This window comes from Pleuronectes platessa, chromosome 13, assembly GCF_947347685.1.
Source record: "Pleuronectes platessa chromosome 13, fPlePla1.1, whole genome shotgun sequence".
In the NCBI taxonomy this organism is placed as follows: domain Eukaryota; kingdom Metazoa; phylum Chordata; class Actinopteri; order Pleuronectiformes; family Pleuronectidae; genus Pleuronectes; species Pleuronectes platessa.
Genome location: NC_070638.1, coordinates 3,638,184 through 3,660,227, shown reverse-complemented (window position 1 = coordinate 3,660,227; position 22,044 = coordinate 3,638,184). Strand labels below are relative to the sequence as shown.

At 42.3% G+C, this 22,044-nt stretch overlaps 2 protein-coding genes and 1 long non-coding RNA gene across 4 annotated transcripts in view; 2 read left to right on the top strand and 1 right to left on the bottom strand.

Moving 5' to 3' along the window:
* Positions 1–4,012, top strand: part of LOC128454265 (nectin-4) — a 14,192-nt gene extending 10,180 nt beyond the window's left edge. Inside the window, exons 6-11 of one of the 2 annotated variants that reach the window (XM_053437618.1) lie at positions 1,221–1,372; positions 1,620–1,785; positions 1,917–1,992; positions 2,226–2,285; positions 2,392–2,592; positions 2,920–4,012. In XM_053437618.1, coding sequence (XP_053293593.1) covers positions 1,221–1,372; positions 1,620–1,785; positions 1,917–1,992; positions 2,226–2,285; positions 2,392–2,592; positions 2,920–3,165 — 901 coding nt within the window. In that variant the 3' untranslated portion in view covers positions 3,166–4,012. Of the gene's footprint in view, positions 1–1,220; positions 1,373–1,619; positions 1,786–1,916; positions 1,993–2,225; positions 2,286–2,391; positions 2,593–2,883 lie in introns of both variants that reach the window. The other variant, XM_053437617.1, reaches the window with a different exon arrangement.
* Positions 3,395–22,044, bottom strand: LOC128454322 (uncharacterized). The gene is made up of 2 exons (XR_008341620.1): positions 21,203–22,044; positions 3,395–4,731 (listed from the first exon to the last, which is right to left on the bottom strand). It is a non-coding gene; the product is annotated as an uncharacterized LOC128454322 (long non-coding RNA).
* LOC128454263 (nectin-4) lies at positions 6,201–20,470 on the top strand. The gene is made up of 13 exons (XM_053437615.1): positions 6,201–6,514; positions 7,481–7,707; positions 10,937–11,137; positions 11,333–11,500; positions 12,691–12,969; positions 13,506–13,623; positions 15,228–15,379; positions 15,671–15,830; positions 15,978–16,044; positions 16,270–16,329; positions 16,491–16,691; positions 16,822–16,971; positions 18,410–20,470. The coding sequence occupies exons 2-13, from the start codon at positions 7,668–7,670 to the stop codon at positions 18,596–18,598; spliced, it is 1,785 nt and encodes a 594-aa protein (XP_053293590.1). The 5' UTR covers positions 6,201–6,514; positions 7,481–7,667; the 3' UTR covers positions 18,599–20,470.

Below are 22,044 nucleotides of genomic sequence, written 5' to 3'. Positions count from 1 at the left end.
TGAAATATCACGATTATTCAGGATTAAACGTTGCAGCGGCATCAAATTATTTGATTTGAAGGGACTTAGATTTGCAGAGGATCATCAGTTCCCTGAGATTTAGTAAAAGCTGGACGCTGCCTCTCCATGTTTAGTTTTCTTTGTCTCTGGGGCCAGAGAGACAGAAAAGACTCGTCCCAAGAGTAGATCTGATGTATTTTGGCCCTAAATCATTCAGTGCCTCATAGACCAACAGCAGTATATTAAAATACGATGAATATTCGTCATCTAAAGCAAACATAAACATTTTATTCAACCTTAAATGCAACGGGACATTTTTGCAAAGACCGAAAGCAAGGGTTTGACATGTAGAGAAATGCTTTCATTATCTTTCTTGCCAAGAGTAAGAAAGATAATACCTGTCAATCAAACAATAAGCTACAGGCAACTGAAGGTTAATGTAGCGTGAAGACAGAGAAGAGACAGCTACACGTCCTCCCAGCTCCTCTTAAGCTCACTCATTATCACCATTAAAAGCTCATTTCGATAATCGTTTTTCGTTTGCTGCTGAATTTACACTTTCAGTCAGAGACAGATTGCAATCTCTGCTGGCTGCTAAAGTCGCACTGCTCACTTCCATCTGTATCACTTTCAACCATCATCTCGGTGTCAGATGCAATCTCCACCTGTGACTCTGGTATAAAAGGCCGGTTAGAGAAGCTAGGTGGGGTTTTAGAGAAAAGAAATGTGAGCTGGCTCCTGTTCAAGGGGCTAAAGCAGCAGGTAAATAGCTGCTGCAGCTTCGGTGAAACCAGAGGCAACATGAGCCCTCTCGGTGGGACTGATCAGAAACTGCCTCTCCATTATGTGGCGTGCCAGGTCCTCGGCCCCACAGTGTGGCACTCGGGACTCAAATCCCCCAAACCTAGTATTTAGCCTGTCTATTCAGATCAATGGGCTCCGGTTGTAAGCCCAGCAGGTTTTGGTTCAGGTGCAAATTGGTGGTTACACCGTGCGGTGACCCTGATCCTCTGCAGCTCTTCTTCCTCTGTCGTGCAAACCACTTGTTGCGTTAAAGGCTCTGTTGCTTTAGAGCAGCTGCCACCAGATATTCATTTCCTTAAAGTGGAAGACAGGTTACTAAAGTCACAGCTATTGTTTTTCTTTGTCTCCAGTGAGTCACAGGTTTCTGTTTCTGTGAATTGATGATTGACTTGTCTGATTTCTGTGATTGCCCACAGGAGGGGAGGAGCTCTGCCAGATGGGGTGTCCGTGATTGGAGGAAAACTCGTCTTCGGGCGGACCCTCCGCTTGAATGACAGCGGGGTCTACGAGTGTGTGGCCAAGAACATTGCAGGAGCAGGAAAAGCAGAGTATTCAGTGACAATAGCAGGTGAATCCCACAGGCCTCAGCCTTGTTCTTCATTGAGACCACACAGGAGTAAATGAGGAGGAGGTGTTTGTCCTGCTTCTATTTTGTTTATTGATATTATCGAAGGAGAGAATCAGAAGATAGAATCTACAAGTTGAGATTTAAATCTAAATCCTGAGCGTATTCACATTTTTATTTGTGCAGATTTGCTGCCCCCTTGTGATGGATTGAGGGTGTGAACAAACGTTAACTCATCTTTTTATTTCAGAGTCATCTCGGAGTACGGGCTTCGTCAATGACGAGAACTTCCTCCTGATCGTCCTCGGGTCCTCGGCCGCCGCCCTGGTCCTGGTCCTGATCCTTGTCGTCCTGCTCGTCAACCGCCACCATCGCAACAGAAACAGAAAGCTGGAGAGGCAGCTCACTGAGAAGACGTGAGGGGACACACGAGAAGAGGCTTTTTATGCATAGTGTCAACTAATTGTGATTTTAGAAACTCTATTTCAGCTCCTTACACACGTTGACCTTTCCTGTGAACCCTCTAAATTTGTCCTCTTTTCCCCAGGGACGAAATTAACAGCCTCTCCAGACAAAACTCTTTCAGGAGACTGAACTCCGTGAGCTCTGACCCCAGAGTGAAGGTAAAAGATACTAAGAGAGAACAATAACCTGCAGGGTGTCGACACACCCGCCAGTGACCAGGCGTGGCCGGGGTGGAGCCGCTGGCAAGTCAGCAGCTACGTCTGCATGGAGGCCGATGATTACAGGCTGCTGCAGCTTCGAACACTTAGCATGCAGAGTTCATAAACTCATACTGATCATCCTTTTATGTTCATGTTCACTAACCATCTTTCACTTTCTTGATCTATTCCAGTCTGAAGATTACGCCCTGCTCAGAGTCGACAGCAGGATGAAGAACAGCCAAATGTCCCTGGTGAGTTTCTCAAAAGGAATAATAATAATACATTTAATAATACACTTTAGTAGTAGTAGAGACACAGTTGTTGTCAGTGTCGTGACCGTCTTCTCTCTGCCTGCAGGAGCGTCCCATCTACAAAGGCAGCCAGTCCACACTGGGAGGGAAGTGGAGTCCTGCGGGAGGAGTGGAGCTGGACGAGCTGGGACGTCCGGTCATCTGGCAGGACGGCAGGGAGAGCCTGAGACAGACGGAGACGGACGGAGAGAAGGAGGAGCACAGGAGGAGGGTGGAGTCGTTCCTGAAGAGCAGCAACATGTCGCTGGTATGTTTGGGAGATCAGTGTTGACATGTGTGTCATTTATTATGTGTCGGACGGGGTCATGGAGACAGATCAAAGGATGACAAACAAAAACTAACTCACCCGTGACGCTGTAGATACAGACGTCTACATTTCATCGGCTGTTTAATGTTTATTATCACAAATTATTTCTCAGGTCCACTTTTAAGTTATCAGCTTTCATTTCATCCATGAACAAATGGTACATGATATACGTTGTGATGCATTTATACATATATATCAATGCATCACAACCTAATGTGCTTTTTCTCACAGGACTCTGGTCTTCCCTCGTCCCTTGTTCCCCTGAAGGTCCAGCAGGAGGAAGGGCCCGGAGAGCCGGACCTCGCTCTCCTCGGGGAAGGCGGCTCGCCCCGCGTGGAGGACTGGGCTCCCACGCAGTCGGTGGAGGAGGAGCGAGAGGATGACGACGACGGCAGCAGCTCCTACCAGATCTCAGAGGCGCTCACCAATCACTTCTACTTAAGTAATGGATTCCTCAGACCCAGACAGCACTCCAACGCCATTCTGCTGCACCCCAAAGGACAGATTATCTAGACCACAGACTCTCCCCATGTGAAGAGACAGTGTCTCTCTGCATTCCTGCATGGACAACAATCATATGTCTTTGTAATCAGATGTTTGTTTTGTACACACAGACAGCAGAGGGTTATTTCCCCCAGGCACGACTCAAATACTGATAATACTTTGCCTCTGGCCTCTCAGATTTTGTTCATTTATTGTAATGCTATAATAACTGGGAATATAATTACTTTTCCTAATGAGGGGATAGTGATGATGATCGACACTCAGTCGTTCAACCATCGGGAAGTAAAGTGGAAGTTTGTAAGAATTATAACTATTTTGAAGAAATAGAGAAGTTGGAGATTTTGACTTTTCACTCACTACACTGAAATGTAAACAACCTCACCTCCTTTAAAACACAAGGACTCATGGTTCCTGTTACAGTGTTTACTAGGAGTCCTGTCAGTTTACATTAAAAACATTCAGGCAGGACAATGTGGACAAAGACAATTCCTGAGCTTTGGTCGAGTAATAGTGAATTATTCTCAGAACCATGATATTTTAGCTTGGATTCACCTGTGGACGACAAGTTAGCGTGTGTATTTGTATATGTGTGTATTATAACTATGAGGGAGAGACAAAGAGCTGTTGTACGTTTACAATATTGTTACCTGCAACAAGAGAAAGGCCTGAGAAGCCTTTTACCCCGAGGGACCAGAACATGGACATGAAAAAGAAGACGGGGACAAAACCTGCAGGAGAAGAACATGTTTTATATCCATCCAGTGTTTTCTATGAAAGTGAAAGGACAAAAAACCTGATGTGTAAATGTTGAAATGTTTATTCATAAAAGTACAGCAAATGCAATTTTAAAAACAAAGTCTTGGTTATTTATTCAAACCTGGGACAATTCAGCTTATTTCACCTTGTGTTGGAGGATAAAGGGCATCGCAGCGGCTGTATTAGATTGAAGTGTTTCCTCGAACTTCATCGGCTCTGTAAGAACTGAAATAACTGGATACAAGTAGAAAAAAGTGGATTCTCACTGAGTGGAGTGAAGACTTCACTAATGTTACTGAACCTCTGTAGTAGAGGAATAGTTTAATACGTTAATTTGCCTTCTTGCCAAAGGTTTAGATAATTTCAGTACAACCTGTGTCTGTACGGTGAATATAAGGGTGGTGGGCTTTAGAGGTGTTTGGTAGATTGATGCTGAACTAAACCAAACAGCTGCCGACTCAAGCTTCATATTTACCGTACAGACATTAAAGTAGAATGAAGTGGTGTCGAAAAAGCAAATGGATATATTTCCCCAAGTGAACCAGGCAATTGAAAGTGAATGAGAAAACTATAATGACAGAGACATCAGAGTATGTGATTAAACATACAGAGTTTTGCTGTCCAACACCTTCTGATGCAGGGATGAGCTCAATAGGTCGACTTAGTGATTAAACCAGGCTGCGTCTGCTAGTCAGCACCAGAAATAATAGATGACAACAGATAAACAACTCTGTTAAATGGACAGAAGGCTGCTGGTGCTGCTAACGTTAGCCATCTTGATAATCCAGTATGACATCATTTTCCAACAGATGCTGTGACCTCATGACATACGGCTCAATTTTGGATGTTTTCTGGAGTCGAAAATCTAATTTACATTCAATCGAAGGTAAATTAGTTGTCCAGATCATTTTTAGAATTAAAAGCAACACAGTATTTTTCATCTACAAAGAATATCAGATTTTATAGTTGTTGTAACAAAAAATAGGTTTATAAAAATACTGTACATGTTTTTAAATCTAGATCTTTCATAAATCACACTATAATGTAGTTTCACGCATGTATAAAAACCATAGACTGATGGACGTATTGTCCGTGACGTCACCCGTTGGTTTCTAAAGAGTGAAAATGAGGCTCGCAGTGGGCGTTCACCCGGCGCCATCTTGCCGTTGCTGACTCCTCCTAGTTCCTGGTTAACCAATAAATGGGCAAAAAGGAGGAGCGCGAGTGAAAACTGACAGCTAGCTGCTAATGTACTACTGTACTGTACTAATATGGAACTCTCCTTTGTAGTTCTAGCGGGAACAGACTTGATCAACTTACAACTGTACTTCACAACTGTGATTGTGTGTTTGTCCTAAGTATTGCAGGTGTGTTTATTAAGAGTTGTTAAATATTTTATTGAAGTGTAGCTTCCTAGTTAAACTGGCTGAAGTAAACGTGCATTTCAGATGTGTTATATTTAGTCACCACAAGATGGCAGCATTGCCTTTATTTCTGTGCAGTTATTACCAAAAAGAGCTTTGGCCTGTGTGAATATTCTTATTCAATGTGTAATGTAATATGAGCTATTTTTAGATACTGTCAGTGTAAATAATTTAATAATTTTTTTCGAAACAAATTGCACCACTATCACTTATCTCTCAGTAGCATACAATCTTAAACTTTTGATCAGCTGATGAACAGCCTACTTCAGTTAAATTGTTGTTTTCAATAAATTGCCTGCTCACAACTTTTGGTCTCTTGTTCCCATTTCTTCTTTTTGCATTTTGAAGCTCTACTTAGAACCTTCCTAAGATTCAACTGTGCAAAATGCAAATTCATGCAATTTTTTAACTGGTCTTAAGATTTTGATCAGGAGTGTATGTTTAATTTTCATCAATCCGAGATTTATGCCAATAAGGCGAGGCAACAATATATCCCAATGGGGCTATTTTTTTCCTTTACTCCTATCAAAATTAAACTTTACACAATGAAAGTACCCATGCAAATGAGCTATACGCAAATGAGCTCCACACTTATTGAATATGTCCTAATTTGCATAGGTAGAAACACCATAGCTCATTTGCCTATTAAAATTCATTGAAGCTGTACCGCCCCGTGGGTGTATATATTCGATGCTGGCTTGCATACTCTCGCACCCTCCGCAGCCCGGACACACACTTATTTTCTGTCTGACTTCAGCTACAATGTGACTTAAGTTTTGAGAGGAGGATCCGCCGCCCGCGTCCTGTCTCCGGCTTGTTGTGGTCGTGTAGCTACGGTGCTCGACTCCTCCAGCGAGGAAGCAGAAACAGCAGCCGCAACTTGCGCAACACAGAGCGGGTTGCGTCTGTCATTTTACTTGTTTCTGTGTTTACTTTCCCGCTGAGCTGCTTCTCTTCCTCCTGCTGCTGCTGCAGAAGCATGAAGTTCAGACACTTCGCAGCTTCTGCAGCTTCCAGCACCAAACTTTGTTTTCCCCAGTGAGTGCATCACACACTGAGGTGAACTCCGGTTCTTCCAGCCTGATTCCTGCACCAGTCCACTGCAGTAAAGTGAGCCGTCATCTGGGAAGCCAGTCGCCGCCGGGTTCTTTTTTTGCGCGTCTACTTGTGGCTTTACGGTAAAACAGCGTGGTTGGGTGAAACGCCCAAAAATTACGAAAAACACAACTTTATTTGATTGGATTTTTTTTTTAAATCTTCATGGCGTATCTGCTCATGTCAATTATGATGTATTTTTAATGCAAATTAAAGTGCAAGTCTGTAAAAAAGAACCAATGTATTCTTATTGTAACCATATTTGGAAGCTGATTAAAAATATTCCTTGAGAGGTTAAAAGTTACTTCGAGTGGATTCCTGTTCATGGTGTCTCTGACTATGCTGAGATACATTTTTTTTTTTTTTTTTTGCAGAATAACTGAGAAAATTAAAGGGGAAATCTGTGAAAGTGGCCCAGTGCATTCCTAATGTAACCATATCTGGAAGCTGATTAAAATTTTTCCTTGAGAGGTTATAAATGACTTCGATTGGATTCTTGTTCATAGAGCCTCTGACTATGCAATGTCGACTTTGAAATTTAGAAGAAACCTCCTATTTTCACAGACTCATTCTACTTCAACATGATAGTAGACCATCTCTGAGTGTCAGCGACATTATATCAGTAAAGACTGAACTAAATTTTCAAAATGACTCCCCTTTAAACTGAAAAGGGATTTTGTTGTTGCCACTTTCACAGATTTCCCCTTTAATTTTCTCAGCTATTCTGCAGTAAAATTACACAATGTGTATGAGCATAAGAGACACCATGAACAGGAATCCACTCGAAGTAACTTATAACCTCTCAAGGAATATTTTTAATCAGCATCTTAATATGGCTACATTAGAAATGCATTAGGCCACTTTCACAGAGTTTCCCTTTAATTTTCTCGGTTATTCTGCAGTAAAAATACACAAATATGTATCTCAGCATAGTCAGACACCATGAACAGGAATCCACTCGAAGTCACTTATAACCTATTAAGGAATATTTAAGGAATATGTTTAATCCCAAAAAATGTATACATGATACATTTTTTTTTTTTTTACAGACTTGCCCTTTAATGTGCATTTACGACGGCTCACTGTACTGCAGTACCAGCTCCGGCCTGATCCCTGCACCAGTCTCCCCTCTGACCTGAACTCCGATATCGATCATGGAAGCTGATCATCCAGCACAGGATTAACAGGAGGAGTTCTTTTGGATTACAGAGCAGATCTTTGATTCCAGGAGCAGATATGCAGTGTGTGAGGAGTCTCACTCTGCTCCTCCTGCTCGGTGAGTTTTCTGTACTTAAGTCGATTTTTCACATATCTGTACTTTACTTGAGTATTTATTTAACTGACGACTTTTTACTTTTACTCGCTACAGTTGGACGCACATTTCTGTAATTTCCACTTCGTATATTCTCAAATCTGTCTCGTTACTTAAGCAGCTGAGGTTTGCGCAAAGTGCGCCTATACGCCCGGGCACCTCTCAGCTGCCTCGGGAGATCTGGAGGTCCGGCGGCGTGTTTGCTGTCGAGGGGGCAGCGCGAGAACCTAAGTGTCCGGAGGTTGGTCGGGCTGCCTTGATCGACCGGGGTCGAGAGGGCTGTACTGTAATGATACTCCGCAGGTTCACCATCAGAAACTTTGTAAAGAGTTTTACTTCCTTGTTGGCCGTGACTGACTCTGGCAGGGCCGATCCGAGGCCTTCCCTTATCTTATTTTCTGTTCCTATAACTTGTTTCCTTTTGCTGAGTTATCTTAAGGGGCATTGTGTATCATTCCTGCTACTGATGAAAGGTCCATGTTTAGTGATATGTACAGAATTTATTAGTGGTTATACTGTGGTTTATAAGTGTTCTTAGGTAGACGCAAGAATTACTTGTTTATTCTGTTGTGTTGATTATTTTTTGTCCCTAGAAGTTCAGATGCACTAGCCCATTGCTATTTGAACCTCAGCATCTTGGGTTGTTTTGCGTCTGTATAGGCATACTATAAAAAGCACTTTGCATTTTTTATTCGGGTACTTGTACTTTCACTTTTGATACTTAAGTACATTTCAACACCAAATACTTTTGATACTTAAGTACATTTAATATGAGCTACTTTAAGACGTTTACTCAAGTCATTTTCTGAAGGGTGACTTTTACTTTTAGGTAAGATATCTGTACACTTGCTCAAGTATGGCTTTCAAGTACTTTATACACCACTGGTTTACTGCTTCGATTGATTTACAATAAACAAGATCACAGTTTGACACCAGCTCAGTGTCAGTCTGAGCCCTGAGCTCTGCTGCCTTGTTCCAATTGAGCAGGAAACTCAACTTACTCTGCTGGAACGGCTATAATCTAAAAGTAATTTCATTTATTAATAAATTGTCGGAATTATGGCACTAAATGGAAACTTAAATTTCCTCTTATATTACTAATATTACACTAAAATGTGACCATGGGCACCTGGAGTGAAGCTATTGTCACTATCGTGGCCCTAAACATTGTGTATTGTTGTGTTCTTTGCCTCACACACTGGGTATGTTGCAACAGGTGTGTGTGTGTGTGTGTGTGTGTGTGTGTGTGTGTGTGTGTGTGTGTGTGTGTGTGTGTGTGTGTGTGTGTGTGTGTGTGTGTGTGTGTGTGTGTGTGTGTGTGTGTGTGTGTGTGTGTGTGTGTGTGTGTGTGTGTGTGTGTCTGTTGACCTGGTTCCTTCAGAAATGAATCCATATCCACTAAGTTACTGTCTGAATATTGTGTCCGTAGTTGCACTATAAGGCCAAAAGTAAGTTTGGTGCTGTGTTTTTGCCATAAATTTCCACATTGATTATGTATCTACAGGAAAATGTATGATTGTTGTTTCATTTATACCTTACAATATATAAAGAACATGTGGTCAAAAGTATGTGGACGCCTCTTTCTATTTGTTCCGGCCCGGTCTTCACGGTTTTGTTCAGGCCTCTGATTTCCTATCAAAGCCAAATGCCACAATAGAAGGAGGTGTCCACATACGTTTGTCCATACACCTTTTATTGAGAAGCAATATTAATACATGTTCCTGTAGAAAATCACTGTGGTCAAAAGTATCTGTCACCTCTACTGTGCCATTTGTCCACGGTTTGGTTCAGCCCTGTTAATTCAAGGTCAAGGCAAATGTCACAATGGAAAGAGGTGTCCACATAATTTTGGTCATACGTTTGTAACAATTCGCCTTGCTTAGGATGAAAGGGGAAAATCACAACGCTATTTTAAAAGGAGCATGGGTGGATCCGTCTCACTGTGTACGGGCGCCACCACCTGACCATCATACACTAAGCAAATAATATTTTATAAGACCGATAACCTAGTCATCCTGCCCCACCACATGTGAAATAATATATATAATAACGAAATTAAACCCAGAACGTTGCATTCAGTTATCTGTTTTGAATATAAACCCAAATAAATACGGGAAAGCAACACCAACACACAACTTAAAACAAATCCCATACATCGATATTTCCCCCAAACCCAAGGTTCATACAGTCCCACAGTTCATCCAACAATGTAGTTAATCCCTTATAGCCCTGAATCCCAAAAAATGTCCTAAAGCAAAGTTCACGCAGATGTGGCGTGGCAAGATGCCTCAAACAATGCAAAAATAGTCCACGCTATCCTCACCACATCTGACCGCCCAGAAAAAGAGTCCAGTCCTCACGGTAATCCCTGAAAGTTCCGCCAAGGCAATAATCCAGTTTTTTTGGAAATAATCCCTTGTAGGTCCTCAGGTCCGCAGTTAACAAACAAAACAACCCCGTCGGGACGTCACTTCCCCCCATTGATCACATTTGGATGTAAAGAAACAAATATATACACAATAATACATTCAATAAACAAATCCATACGGCGATCCATTCCCTTATCCTCATAATTTAAGGCTTCTGACAGTTTGGATATGCACAGACTATAATACTTGTTCCTTCCCCAGTTTTTCGGCCTCTCTCCTTCGTGTCACTTGAATGAGTGATTCCAACAACTCTCTCTCACCAACACTGTTTGAATTCAAACCTCGTCCTTGTTTCCCATCCTCTCTCCCTGTCCCCACGTTGAGTTGATGGCTCCTCACTTTATTTTATCTGTGGGAGTTTGTGTCCCGTATCGGCTCCGTCGGTCTAATCATTAATTAAAACCCATGAATCAGTAACCAAACAAAAAGAGTTCAGCTCAGAAATCAAAGGGCGAATGTTTGGCTTCTCCTGTTTGCGGTGTGGATGTGTCGCTCTCTCACACTCACTCCTTTGAGTCCCACGGTTTGATGTGGACTCACGACCGGGTGAGATAAAGCTCGGTCAGTCTCGGTCATTAATCTGAATTATTAATTAAGACATTCGTGATCCCTAGAGTATGAATCCTGAATTCATATTCAGCAAGTGTCTGGTGTTTACACTGGAATTGAATCATGGTGATTAATTCTAACCATAAATCTTTCAGAACCATACATCACATATCTCTTATGACATCAAATCTCTCTTCTTCTGCGTTCCTCCTCAGTGGTGGAGGTGCACGGTGACTTTGTGGAGCCTCCTCAGCCCCACACCTCCCTGGGCTCGCTGGCAGAGAGTCAGACCAGGCTGCCCTGCCGCTACCAGCCAGTGGGGGGGGAGAAGGTGGTGCAGGTCACCTGGTACAAGGAGCTCGCGGACGGCAGAAAGGACCAGATCATCACGGCCCACTTCTCTGAGGGCCACACAGGTACAACCTGCAGAGTCTGGGCTCCTGTGGAGGAATGTTCCATTAGTGTTCTGTGTCAGTGTTCTTCATTGAAGCATCTGTCGGGACTGAGATGTGATATCCCCCCCCATGACCTTCAAAGAATAAGTGCTTTAGATGACGGATGGAACATAGGCTGTTAATTTAAGCCCTGATCGCTCTGTGTTGTGTTGTCAGAGTTCGGGCGTTACTCTGGTCGGGTGAAGTTCGAGAGCAACAGCCCCACAGAAAACTCGGCTCTGCTCATCCCCAGCACAGAGGAGTCGGACGAGGGCAGCTACATCTGCCACATCTCCACCTTCCCTCACGGAACCTTTGAGAGGCACATCACCTTCACCATCTGGAGTAAGAAAGACTTATCCTCCTCTTCCTCCCCTTCCTCCTTTTCCTCATCTTCCCCCTATCCTCCTCTTCCTCTCTCTTCCTGTCTCTTCCTTCTCTTCCTCTCTTCCTCTCACCTGTGAAACAGTGAGAGCCCATCCCAGACACCAGCTGTCAATCACACCCTGTGGGCGGTACCGTGACGTCATGTGGTTGTTGTTGTTTTTTTTTTGGGGGGGGGGGATTTGGGGTACTGTTTATAAAGCTCAGGTGATGCCCTTTTCTTTGTTTGTTAATCCAGTAAAGCTCCTGCTGCTAATTCTAACTTTTTCGTTCCCTCCTGATTAATATCCCATGTGACATTCGCCCTCTTGCAAAAAAGAGTCATTGTGCAACAGTGTTGATGTTTGAGTTGGAGTTGGAGTTGCATCACTTCCTTTGGGTTTCTATGGATTGTGTCTCACATCTTTTTCTTTACTCTTGATTGTGTGATTTGATTATTTCTATCTGATTCAGGATGTTTTGGGTCTTTCATATAGTTTATTCTTACCTGATACTTCAAAAACATTGTGTGTATTCCTGGTTTTAATTGATCTAATTACAGTCAATTTAGATCATTTGAGGTAAAGACAAATTAGCTTTGAGAACGAATCAGGAAGTATAATTTAAATGTAAATGCCATAACTACCCGGGCTACAGGAACATGTTCAGGTTATCGTTTCTTATAGATTGTCGGGAATGAGGTTTTTTTTAAACAATGTTTTTATTGTAGCTTTAACAAGTAGAGCACATAACAACACAGATATGAAAATATAACACAATACATATTGATACAGACAAATGATATTGCAGCATAGAGAATAAACATGGATTTTAAGAAAGGTAAACAAATACATATTTGTATATTTTCTTTATCCACATAAATAGGTAGAAGTTGTTTATTTGGAGGAAATTATGATTTTTTTGGTACTTTTGGTGCTTTACAGGTGGAAATCTAATTTACAATACTTATTATTTGGCAAATTTGAATACAAGGCTTATTCTGTACAGATTTAGCACATATTCAGATCCTATTACTGGGAGACTAATAAACTGCATGTTTCAGTTTCAAGTCACTGAAACAGAAAATATATTTTGATTCTTAAAAGAAAGCACAAGCTGTAAGTAAATACACCGGAAATCCTAAAGTCTCCCTGTTCCCCCTCTTCTGTCAGTTTTACCCATCTCCTCCCTGGAGCCTGTCATCCTGAAGGAGGGGGATTCGTACCGTTTGGCGGCCACTTGCAAAGCAGTGGGTCGCCCGCGTCCCCGTCTCTCCTGGGACACCGACCTGCCGGGCAAGGGCAAGGACATGAACCACGAGGGCGGGTCTGTGTCCAGCTTCTTTTCTCTGCACCCGCTGCGCAGCATGAACGGCAAAAAGCTGGACTGCTTGGTGTGGCACCCGGGTCTGAACGGGCCCCGCAGGATCTCAAACCTTGTGGATGTTCAGTGTGAGTACGAGGGGTGCACAACGATGATGATGATGATGATGGTGGTTCTGTGTGACATGATATGACACAATACAAGGCTTGATTTGAGAGATAAATACAATATGGTACATCCCTGGAACAGGTTTTTGTTAAAGAGTAAATTAAATTTTTCTTTATCTTAGCTCACCTGGCAGCACAGGTGTTGTCGGGTGTGACATGATCTGAGGAAGAACCTGTTTGCAGATGTGAACACAGGATTTATTTTTCCAGTTTTTTTAATACTGTGAGTCTCTGAGAATAATCCATCTGCAATTTGGTGCAGATCCAAATATAATTCTAGATGTAGTCAATTTAAATTTGTTTTCATATTTTAGGGACTGCATCTGCTCTACTCAGTCAATTTCTGCTTTCATATTTTGTTATGTGGCAGCATTAAAAAAATAAAACAAACCATTTTTATAAAAATCACGTCTTACAAGCTTTTCTCTTTGCCGCACCATCTAATACTTAGGTGAATATTTTGTGTTGCTGCATGTTTACGTGTGTGTCTGTGTCAGACCCCCCAGATCCCACCATCACCAGTGTCTCAGGAGACTGGTTCGTGGGTTTGGAGAACGCTGAGCTGGTGTGTGACAGCGGAGGAAACCCCAAACCTCAGGACTTCAACTGGACATGGTACTGTCCTCCGCCGGCGTGATGCTCTCACTGTACATTACCGTATCTCTGGTTTAACTCGGTCTCCCTCTGCCAGCAAGACTGTGAAAATTACATGCTAATTCCCCCCCCAGTGTAATGCTATCTTTGCTGTCAAACTGCTCTTTACATGGCACTTGAATGTGATGGAAAAACATGCATAAGCCACTTATGCAGTGGCAGTTCTATATGGAATTGGGCCCCCGGGCGAGAGCCTGCCCCCCCTCCCCTCCCTCCCGAAAAAAAAAATCGTAATTTTTTTTTTTTTCTTCAATATTTTATAATTATAACAATAGAAGTGAAAGAGAAACTTAAATTTCTCAATTGCACAAATCCTTCAATAGAAAGTTTGAATAACACACTTAAGAGAATCAATGCACACAATTCTGCAGCACACAGTATAAGTTACAACATTAAAGTGGCAAAAATATATACAATCAGATATAGAAAAAAATCTAATTATTACACTATTGCACTAAGAACAGACAACACAAACTAAAACTAAAACTGAACCTTTCTGGCCTTCCTTAATGCAAAATCATCAATAATATCATCATATGAAATCTGCTCCCCTATTGAGAGATTGATACTGATGACGGCAAGGTCAGTCAGCCGTTCCTGAGACAAGGTTGACCTAAGGCACGTCTTGATCAACTTCAGTCTTGAAAAGCTCCTCTCTGCTTGAGCCACAGTGACTGGAACAGTAAGTGCAATCCTGAGAGCAGTCCAAAAGTTGGGGTAGATCTCCGATAGATCCTTATCATGCATAAAAGTGATAAGCTCAAGGAGGCTCATGGTTTTTAATGGCAGGTCAGGGAGGTTCTTAATTTGTTTTTTTTTTCTAAGAGTCTTCTTAAATGGTTGGGTCTCATAGAGTTTTCAGACATAACTTACACACTGGTCTCTCCTCATGTCCTACTACGTTGACTGTGAACCCAAGAGCAAGACAGGCTTCATCGTACTTTCTTTACAACTTGGTTTTTGAACACCTTCTCTTGTTTGTCTCTGACCGACTGCCACACGTGAACGAGCTCTGATCTCCTGTGTGTGTCTCTGAGCGAGTGAGCGGGGCGGGGGGCCTGGGAGTGTGCGCTGTCGATATGAACGACAGGCACAACACTGTTCAGGGAGCCGCTGCAGAGGAGCTGAAGAGCCGCCCGCACAGAGCATCTAGCAGGGGCGCTGCAGTTGCAGGGGGCAGCAATTTGCCAATTCCCCACACCGAAATATTATAGATAATAGAAAACCGTTTCGCAGGCCAGATGACTTTATTTATATTTTTAAGTGCTCGTGCCGCCCCCCCATGTGACATGAGAAGGCGCAGCTTTTGGTTCAGGTGCAAATTGGTGGTTACACCGTGCGGTGACCCTGATCCTCTGCAGCTCTTCTTCCTCTGTCGTGCAAACCACTTGTTGCGTTAAAGGCGCTGTTGCTTTAGAGCAGCTGCCACCAGATATTCATTTCCTTAAAGTGGAAGACAGGTTACTAAAGTCACAGCTATTGTTTTTCTTTGTCTCCAGTGAGTCACAGGTTTCTGTTTCTATGAATTGATGATTGATTTGTCTTATTTCTTTGATTGCCCACAGGAGGGGAGGAGCTCTGCCAGATGGGGTGTTTGTGATTGGAGGAAAACTCGTCTTTGGTCGGACCCTCCGCTTGAATGACAGCGGGGTCTACGAGTGTGTGGCCAAGAACATTGCAGGAGCAGGAAAAGCAGAGTATTCAGTGACAATAGCAGGTGAATCCCACAGGCCTCAGCCTTGTTCTTCATTGAGACCACACAGGAGTAAATGAGGAGGAGGTGTTTGTTTTATTGGTATTTTAGAAGGAGAGGAGGAGAAGATCGAAACTACGAGTTGAGATTTAAACTAAAACTAAATCTATCATAGATTTGCTGCCCCCTTGTGATGGATTGAGGGTGTGAACAAATGTTAACTTAGTAAGGAGTTCAACTGCTGCATGCAAGTTTTATTGTGTGTGTTTGTGTGTGTAATGCATCAACATTTAGTCTTCATAATTCTTCTTTCAGAGTCATCTCAGCGTATGGGTGTCCCCTCCCACTTCCTCCTGATCATCCTCGGGTCCTTGGCCGCCGCCCTGGTCCTGGTCCTGATCGTTGTCGTCCTGCTCGTCAACCGCCACCATCGCAACAGAAACAGAAAGCTGGAGAGGCAGCTCACTGAGAAAACGTGAGGGGACACACGAGAAGAGGCTTTTTATGCATAGTGTCAACTGTGATAAGAACTTGATTGAGATTGGTTAAACTGTATTTCCGCTCCTTACACATGTTTACCTTTCCCGTGAAGCCTCTAAATGTGTTCTCTCTTTTCACCCAGGGACGAAAATGAAAAAGACTCCAGACAAATGAGCCGGACTGCTGTGAAAATTAATGTCATAGTGCAGGTAAAAAATACTAAGAGAGAACAATAACAGGCACTGTGTTGACACACCAGGTCGACACGGCCAGGCGTGGCCGGGGTGGACCCGCTTGCAAGTCAGTAGCTACCTCTGCCGTGGGACCGATGATTACAGGCTGCCGCAGCTTCAAACACTTAGCATGCACTCATATTGATAATTTTATTTTGTTCATGTTCACTAACCATCTTTCACTTTCTTTAAATATTCCAGCCTAAAGATTACGCCCAGGTCAGAGTCGACAGCAGGATGAAGAACAGCCAAATGTACCAGGTGAGTAACCAAACAAAAGTGAGTAACCAAACAAACCAGGGAATAATAGTAATAATAATACATTTAATAATACACTTTAGTAGTGGAGCATAGTTTTTGTTTAGAGGAGTCCTTGGACACAGTTGTTGTCAGTGTCCTGACCGTCTTCTCTCCGCCTGCAGGAGCATCCCGTCTACGAAGGCAGCCAGTCCATGCTGAGCAGGAAGTGTAGTGCTCCGGCAGGATTGGACATGGACGAGCGGGCACGTCCGGTCATCTGGTACGACAGCAGGGACAACCTGAGACAAACGGGGATGGACGGAGAGAAGGAGGAGCGCAGGAGGAGGGGGGAGTCATTCCTGAAGAGCAGCAACAAGCCACTGGTGAGTTTTTCAAAGGGAACAATAACAATAGTACATTTAATAATAAACTTTAGTAGTGGAGCATAGTTTTTGTTTAAAGGAGTCCTTGGAGACAGTTGTTGTCAGTGTTGTGTCTTCTCGCCGCCTGCAGGAGCCTCCTGTCTACAGAGGCAGCCAGTCCATGCATTGCAGGAACTCTAGTGCTCCGGCAGGATTGGAGCTGGATGAGCTGGAACGTCAGGTCGTCTCGGTCGACGGCAGGGAGATTCTGCATTTCTTGAAGAGCAGCCATGTTTCGCTGGTATTCAGTGTTGACATGTGTTTCATTTGTAATGTGTCACATGGTGTCGTGTTTTATTTGCGTCATCACTGTCAGACGTTATAATGGAGACAAAAACGAAAACACCCGTGACGCTGTAGCTCCAGATGTCTGCATTTCATCAGCTAATTTAAAGTTTGTTTAGTATCACAAATTATTTCTCAGGTCCACTTTCAAGTTATCAACTTTTATTTAATCCATGAACAAATGGTACATCATGTACAGTGTTGGGAAGGATACTTTCAAAACGTATTCCGTTACAGAATACAGAATACATGCCTAAAAATGTAATCTTTAACATATTCTGTTACATTAACAAATCTGAGTAACGTATTCTGAATACTTGGATAACTTCCACATTGAATTGCATTTTATAAGTGTAGGAATGCGGCGTGGTTATAGTCAGTGGAGCAGCAGCAGTATAAGCTCTCTCTCCGCGGATGCGGCGGGCCAGCTGGATGTCCTCGGGCATGATGGTGACCCTCTTGGCGTGGATGGCGCACAGGTTGGTGTCCTCAAACAGGCCGGCCAGGTAAGCCTCGCTGGCCTCCTGCAGAGCCATGACGGCGGAGCTCTGCAGCTCAGGTCGGTCTTGAAATCCTGAGCGATTTCTCTCACCAGGCGTTGGAAGGGCAGCTTGTGGATCAGCAGCACCTTAGATTTCTGGTAGCGACGGATCTCTCTCAGAGCCATGGTACCGTGCCTGTAACGGTGAGGCTTCTTCACGCCGCTCCAGGCCGGGGCGCTCTTACGAGCAGCCTTGGTGGTCAGCTGCTTCCTGAGGGCTTTGCCTGCGGGAAGTGGATTTACTGCGGTATTTCCATCGATTTATTTAGAGAGTGAATAAACTTGTGAAACAGAGAAGTACCGTCATGTAACCCATTGATTTCAACAATATAACTGTATTCTGAATACTATCTATTTAAATTGTAACTGTAACGGAATACAGTTACTCATAATTTGTATTCTGAATACGTAACGCCGGTACATGTTTTCCGTAAATCCCCAACACTGATCATGTACTAGAAGATTGACTGAAAAGTACCTCCTGACCCTATCCCCATCACAACCTAATGTGCTTATGTTTAATCCATACCCACTTTTACACTTGCCGTCACTCACTTTAAAATTCACACTCATTCAAGTGACACTTTTAGAAGTGGTCAGCGACAAAGTTGGAAAATGTTTCATTCAACAAACGTATTTCTGTTGAAATAATTTAAAGAGTTATTTTCAGGTTTGATACTGAAAAGATTTACAAGCTCTACTGTTCAGAAAACTTGGGAGTTTCATCCTACTGTCCATTGCTGCTCTCTTTAACCCCCCATCCCCTCCCTTAATAGTGGAGCATAGCTTTTATTTAGAGGAGTCCTTAGATTGTTGTTGTCAGTATTATGACTGTCTTCTCCTCCGCCTGCAGGAGATATCCATCAGCACAAGCGGCTATTCCATGGTGGGCGGGATGTGGAGTTCTCAGGAAGGAATGGAGCTGGAAGAGCTGTTACTACGGCAGGGAGAGCCTGAGACGAACGGAGATGGATGGAGGGATGGAGGAGCACAGGAGGAGGGTGGAGACGTTTTTGAAGAGCAGTATGTTGCTGCACTGTAAACCCAGAACTAAAAAAAAAAGCTTTCATAAACTCAAAAGTGTGAGTTTTTGAGAACTTCAATATTTGGATGTACTTATTGATTATAGTTAAATTAAATTACTGATTAACCCCACTCTGAACTGAAAACAACCAAAAAGTAACCATTTGCACTACTCATTGTAATAAGTTTACAGATCTTAATAAATTAGAGTACAGAAGCCAGGTATTTTGTGTTAAGTAAACTCAATGTTTATTTGTTCATTTTCCAAACATTTCATTACTTACAAATGAAAAACATTGACTTTGTAGTTGTCTTTTTAAGTTTGAAGAAGTGGTGCCCATTTACTTCAATTGGATTGGATTTGGCAGCAACGCTGTTTACCCCTGAAACTTCAAAAGTTTTGTGTGGACTCCAACACTTCACCCACCCCTCTATCGGCATAGAAGTGAGTAGATAATGAGTGAATTAAACATTTCAGGGAACTATCCCTTAAATTGAAACACTACATATCACAAAAAAAAGGGAACTTTGCCACTGGATGTCAAATCAGTGCTGATGGTAAATGTAGTTAATTGATGCAATATATTCCTCAGTGTGTGCTATACACTGAGCCATAAGTTGGTGATTTCCTGCTGGAAAAACTGTTCTTCCTGGATCTGTTATGTCACAGTGATGATGTTGGTGTTTGAGAAAGTGCAATGCATCTTGATACATGTAAGCGCTGCCTGCATGGCTCTGTGAGCGGAAGAACACATTTTCCCTCTCTCTGAATTAATATAGCAGCACTAAGGAATTTATAGCTTTTTTGCTCTTCACTTTTTTACTGAATGAACATCTACATAAAGAAAAGGCAATGTTTCCCTTTAAAATATACAATTAAAAGTACAAAGGCAATGTGTACTTGTGCAATGTGGCTTAAAGCCTGTTGCGTAAAGCAGATATTTGAACATCAACATTTGAGCAGTAGTCGACAGACAATAAAACATTCATGTTGTGGGTGAGACTCTAGAGTCCCCTATTTTTTCAGAGCTTGAGTTCTACAAAAAAACATCCTCAAATATTTGTTGACTGTCTTCAGTAACATTACTTACAATGTCAAGTCATATCAGGGGCCGCCACCTGAAAACACAAGAAAGAACAATTTTATTATTTAATGTTTAATTGATCTTTTTATCCATCTGTCTGTTTACCTATATATTTGTACAGGTAACCTGTAAGAGTATTAAGGCAAACTCAATGCAGAAAGGCTGAGAGCAGCAGCTATGTCCACTGTGTGGACATGCACAGGTACGCAGTGTGTCCTGTATGGGGACAATATTGTAGTAAATCTGTAGACAAATGTGAGCGTCACTGTCTGAGTGATCAAATTTGTGGAAAAAGTGGAGATTTTGACTTTTCACACACTACACTGAAATGTAAACAACCTCACCTCCTTTAAAACACAAGGAATCATGGTTCCTGTTATAGTGTTTACTAGGAGTCCTGCTAGTTTACATTAAAAACATTCAGGAAGGACAATGTGGACTAAGAAAATTCCTGAGCTTTGGTCGAGAAATAGTGAATTATTCTCAGAACCGTGATATTTTCAGCTTGGATTCACCTGCGGACGACAAGTTAGTGTGTGTATTTGTATATGTGTGTATTATAACTATGAGGGAGAGACAAAGAGCTGTTGTACGTTTACAATATTGTTACCTGCAACAAGAGAAAGGCCTGAAAAGCCTTTTACCCCGAGGGACCAGAACATGGACCTGAAAAAGAAGACGGGGACAGAACCTGCAGGAGAAGAACATGTTTTATATCCATCCAGTGTTTTCTATGAAAGTGAAAAGACAAAAAACCTGATGTGTAAACGTTGAAATGTTTATTCATAAAAGTACAGCAAATGCAATTTAAAAAACAAAGTCTTGGTTATTTATTCAAACCTGGGACAATTCAGCTTATTTCACCTTGTGTTGGAGGATAAAGGGCATCGCAGCGGCTGTATTAGATTGAAGTGTTTCCTCGAACCTCATCGGCTCCGTAACAACTGAATTAACTGGATACAAGTAGAAAAAAGTGGATTCTCACAGAGTGGAGTGAAGACTTCACTAATGTTACTGAACCTCTGTAGTAGAGGAATAGTTTCATATGTTAATTTACCTTCTTGCTAAGGGATTAGATCATTTCAGTTCAACCTGTGTCTGTACGGTGAATATAAGGGTGGTGGGCTTTAGAGGTGTTTGGTAGATTGATGCTGAACTAAACCAAACAGCTGCCGACTCAAGCTTCATATTTACCGTACAGACAGTGTAGTAGAATAAAGTGGTGTCAAAAAAGCAAATGGATATATTTCCCCAAGTGAACCAGGCAATTGAAAGTGAATGAGAAAACTATAATGACAGAGACATCAGAGTATGTGATCAAACATACAGAGTTTTGCTGTCCAACACCTTCTGATGCAGGGAGGAGCTTGATAAGTCGACTTAGTGATTAAACCAGGCTGCGTCTGCTAGTCAGCACCAGAAATAATAGACGACAACAGATAAACAACTCTGTTGAATGGACAGAAAGCTGCTGGTGCTGCTAACTTAGCCATCTTGATAATCCACTACAACATCATTATCCCAACAGATGCTGTGACCTCATGACATACGGCTCAATTTAAAATTCTTTCTGGTTGTTTTCTTGCTTTTGGAAGAGTCGAAATTCAAATTTACATTCAATCGAAGGTAAATTAGTTGTCGAGAACAGTTTTCTGAGCCACAGTGACTCATTTCAAATCGGCCAGATATTAAATAACAAATTGTGTCATTTACTATAACCTTAAAATGGTCTGTGTGTAGGATTTAGTGGCATTTAATGATTCAGACTGCAACCAGTTCAACACCCTTTGTCTTACGCTCCCTTTCCCAGCATTTAATGTATCCTTCATGAAAAATAAAGATCCTCTCAATAGCCAGCGATTGATAGAAAGAAGGCAGAGCAACACAGCACACGCACTCCTTATATATGTATATATACACAACCATAAGATACCCAAAACACAGCAATAGTTTCAGATGCTTATATAATAAGGCAATCTTTATAAATATTAAAGTTTATATCTGCAGGCAGAGCCCCTGAAGTCCTACACACTGGACCTTTAAGAAGTCAAAATGCTCAGCTGGAGTCCCCAGTGTGTTTTTATAAATCTGCTTGCTCACTTAAGTTTAAAAATAACAAAGCTAGGTTACAATTCTTTTTTTTGTTTAAAGTGAGTGCACAGTAAACACATCGAATCAAATTGCATTTTGGGATAACGTTTCTTTGTGAGTCCACTGATGAGTGCAAAGGTTGCTCCTCTGGGAAAAACACTTGCCTTGCCTTGATTTGCTCGATGCACTTTGTCCATTTTCCCTCAGGAACCTGTCCGAATACGCCGTCTCTGCTCAGTTAACAAAGATGTCCAAGGCATTCTGAATGAGTAGGATTTCCGAGTCCAGA